Source organism: Chionomys nivalis, chromosome 6, assembly GCF_950005125.1.
Source record: "Chionomys nivalis chromosome 6, mChiNiv1.1, whole genome shotgun sequence".
In the NCBI taxonomy this organism is placed as follows: domain Eukaryota; kingdom Metazoa; phylum Chordata; class Mammalia; order Rodentia; family Cricetidae; genus Chionomys; species Chionomys nivalis.
This window is the reverse complement of record NC_080091.1, coordinates 9,799,121-9,801,288: the sequence shown is the minus strand read 5'-3', so window position 1 is coordinate 9,801,288 and position 2,168 is coordinate 9,799,121. Positions and strand designations below refer to the sequence as shown.

Below are 2,168 nucleotides of genomic sequence, written 5' to 3'. Positions count from 1 at the left end.
TGTTTTTGTTTATGGCGAGAGTCCACTAATGAGTGAGTACAAACCATATTCCTCTTTTTGGGTCTGAGTTATCTCACTCAGGATACTGTTTTCTACTTCCATCCATTTGCATGCAAAATTCAAGATGCCATTGTTTTTTACTGCTGAGTAGAACTCTAATGTGTAAATGTGTCACACCTTCTTTATCCATTCTTCCATTGAGGGGTAACTAGGTTGTTTCCAGGTTTTGGCTATTACAAAAAGTGCTGCTATGAACATAGTTGAACAAATGCTTTTGTAGTATGATTGGGCATCTCTTGGGTATATTCCCAAGAGTAGAATTGCTGGATCCTGAGGTAGGTTGATTCCCAGTTTCCTGAGAAACCGCCACACTGATTTCCAAAGTGGTTGCACAAGTTTGCATTCCCACCAGCAATGGATGAGTGTTCCCCTTACTCCAATTCTCTACAGCATAGGCTATCATTGGTGTTTTTGATTTTAGCCATTCTGACAGATGTAAGATGATTGTTTTGATTTGTATTTCCCTGATAGCTAAGGAAGTTAAACATGTCCTTAAGTATCTGTTGGCCATTTGAACTTTTTCTGTTGACAATTCTTTGTTCAGTTCAGTACCCTATTTATTAATTGGGTTATTTAAAATTTTAATGTCACACAGCAAAATGGTGGAGACCGTAGCGGACACCCGGCGGCAGATCACCAAGCCACAGAACCTGAATGATGCCTACGGGCCGCCCAGCAACTTCCTCGAGATCGATGTGAGCTACCTGCAGACCATGGGGGTCGGCTGGGGCCGGTTCACCATCTACGAGATCAGGGTCAAGACAAATCTTCCTATCTTCAAGCTGAAGGAATCTACTGTTAGAAGAAGATACAGTGACTTTGAGTGGCTTCCAAGTGAACTAGAAAGAGAGAGCAAGGTTGTAGTTCCCCCACTCCCTGGGAAAGCGTTTTTGTGGCAGCTTCCTTTTAGAGGAGATGATGGAATATTTGATGACAATTTCATCGAGGAAAGGAAGCAAGGGCTGGAACAGTTTATAAACAAGGTCGCTGGTCATTCTCTGGCCCAGAATGAACATTGTCTAAACATTTTTTTACAGGATGAAATAATAGATAAAAGCTATACTCCATCTAAAATAAGACATGCCTGAGTTTGGAAAGAAGAGGCAAAACAAGACCATTAATGATTGCTCCACACCAATGAAGAAGCTGTAACTCACTTAGCATGCTGCACGGGCGCTGTTCTAACACTCCCTGGGTGTTCTAACACTCACAGGCTCCCTTTCATTTTGTTTTGTTTTGACAGTTGACAAGAAGTTTTTTATTTGCTTTAGTGAAAACTCCCTCGTTGAGCCTCTCTACCTAACTCTCCGTGTTGCATCCATATACACATGGTAGCCTCACAAACCCCATAGACCTGCACTGTCCTGACAAAAGTTGCTGACTTGGTCTTATTTGCAGATTCTGTGTCCTGTTCGCTTCTTGAATCTGATTGGCTAGAATCTTTCTCCTCCCCCTTAATGTGTGATGTCACCACTTGGTCCTAATTTATGTGCAGGAGCACGACACTGTTTGTCTCCGGTGCCACACATATGAGGTGTACTTTGTGTGCAGAGTGCATCTTTCTTCTGGCCTGTAATTCCCTACACATGGAAGATTAATGAGGGAAATATTTATATTCTGTATAAAACCAAAATCAAATTTATATACTAAAATCATTTGTCTAAAAATTTAAGTTGTTTTCAAATAAAAGTTGAAATGCAAAAAAAAATTAATGTCTAGTTTCTTGAGTTCTTTATATATTTTGGAGATCAGACCTTTGTCTGATGCGGGGTTGGTGAAGATCTTCTCCCATTCAGTAGGTTGTCTTTTTGTCTTAATGACTGTGTCCTTTGCTTTACAGAAGCTTCTCAGTTTTAGGAGGTTCCATTTATTCACTTGTTGTCTGTGCTACTGGGGTTATATGTAGGAAGTGGTCTCCTGTGCCCATGTGTTGCAGACTACTTCCCACTTTCTCTTCTATCACGTTCAGTGCAGACAGATTTATATTGATGTCTTTAATCAATTTGGACTTGAGTTTTATGCATGGTGATAGACATAGATCTATTTTCATTCTTCTACAGGTTGACATCCAATTATGCCAGCACCATTTGTTAAAAATGTTTTCTTTC

At 40.3% G+C, this 2,168-nt stretch overlaps 1 protein-coding gene across 1 annotated transcript; it reads left to right on the top strand.

Annotated features, from left to right (window-relative positions):
• Positions 1–659: 659 nt before the first annotated feature.
• Positions 660–1,182, top strand: LOC130876187 (sorting nexin-3-like). The gene is made up of 2 exons (XM_057772638.1): positions 660–915; positions 1,041–1,182. The coding sequence occupies exons 1-2, from the start codon at positions 660–662 to the stop codon at positions 1,070–1,072; spliced, it is 288 nt and encodes a 95-aa protein (XP_057628621.1). The 3' UTR covers positions 1,073–1,182.
• Positions 1,183–2,168: the final 986 nt, after the last annotated feature.

What these genes read in the sequence shown, in the direction of transcription:
- LOC130876187 (XM_057772638.1), top strand. Translation starts at nt 660, where the DNA reads ATGGTGGAGACCGTAGCGGACACCCGGCGGCAGATCACCAAGCCACAG. An exon ending in TGAACTAGAAAGAGAGAGCA is followed by an intron (nt 916 to 1,040) that starts AGGTTGTAGTTC and finishes CAGTTTATAAAC; the next exon opens with AAGGTCGCTGGTCATTCTCT.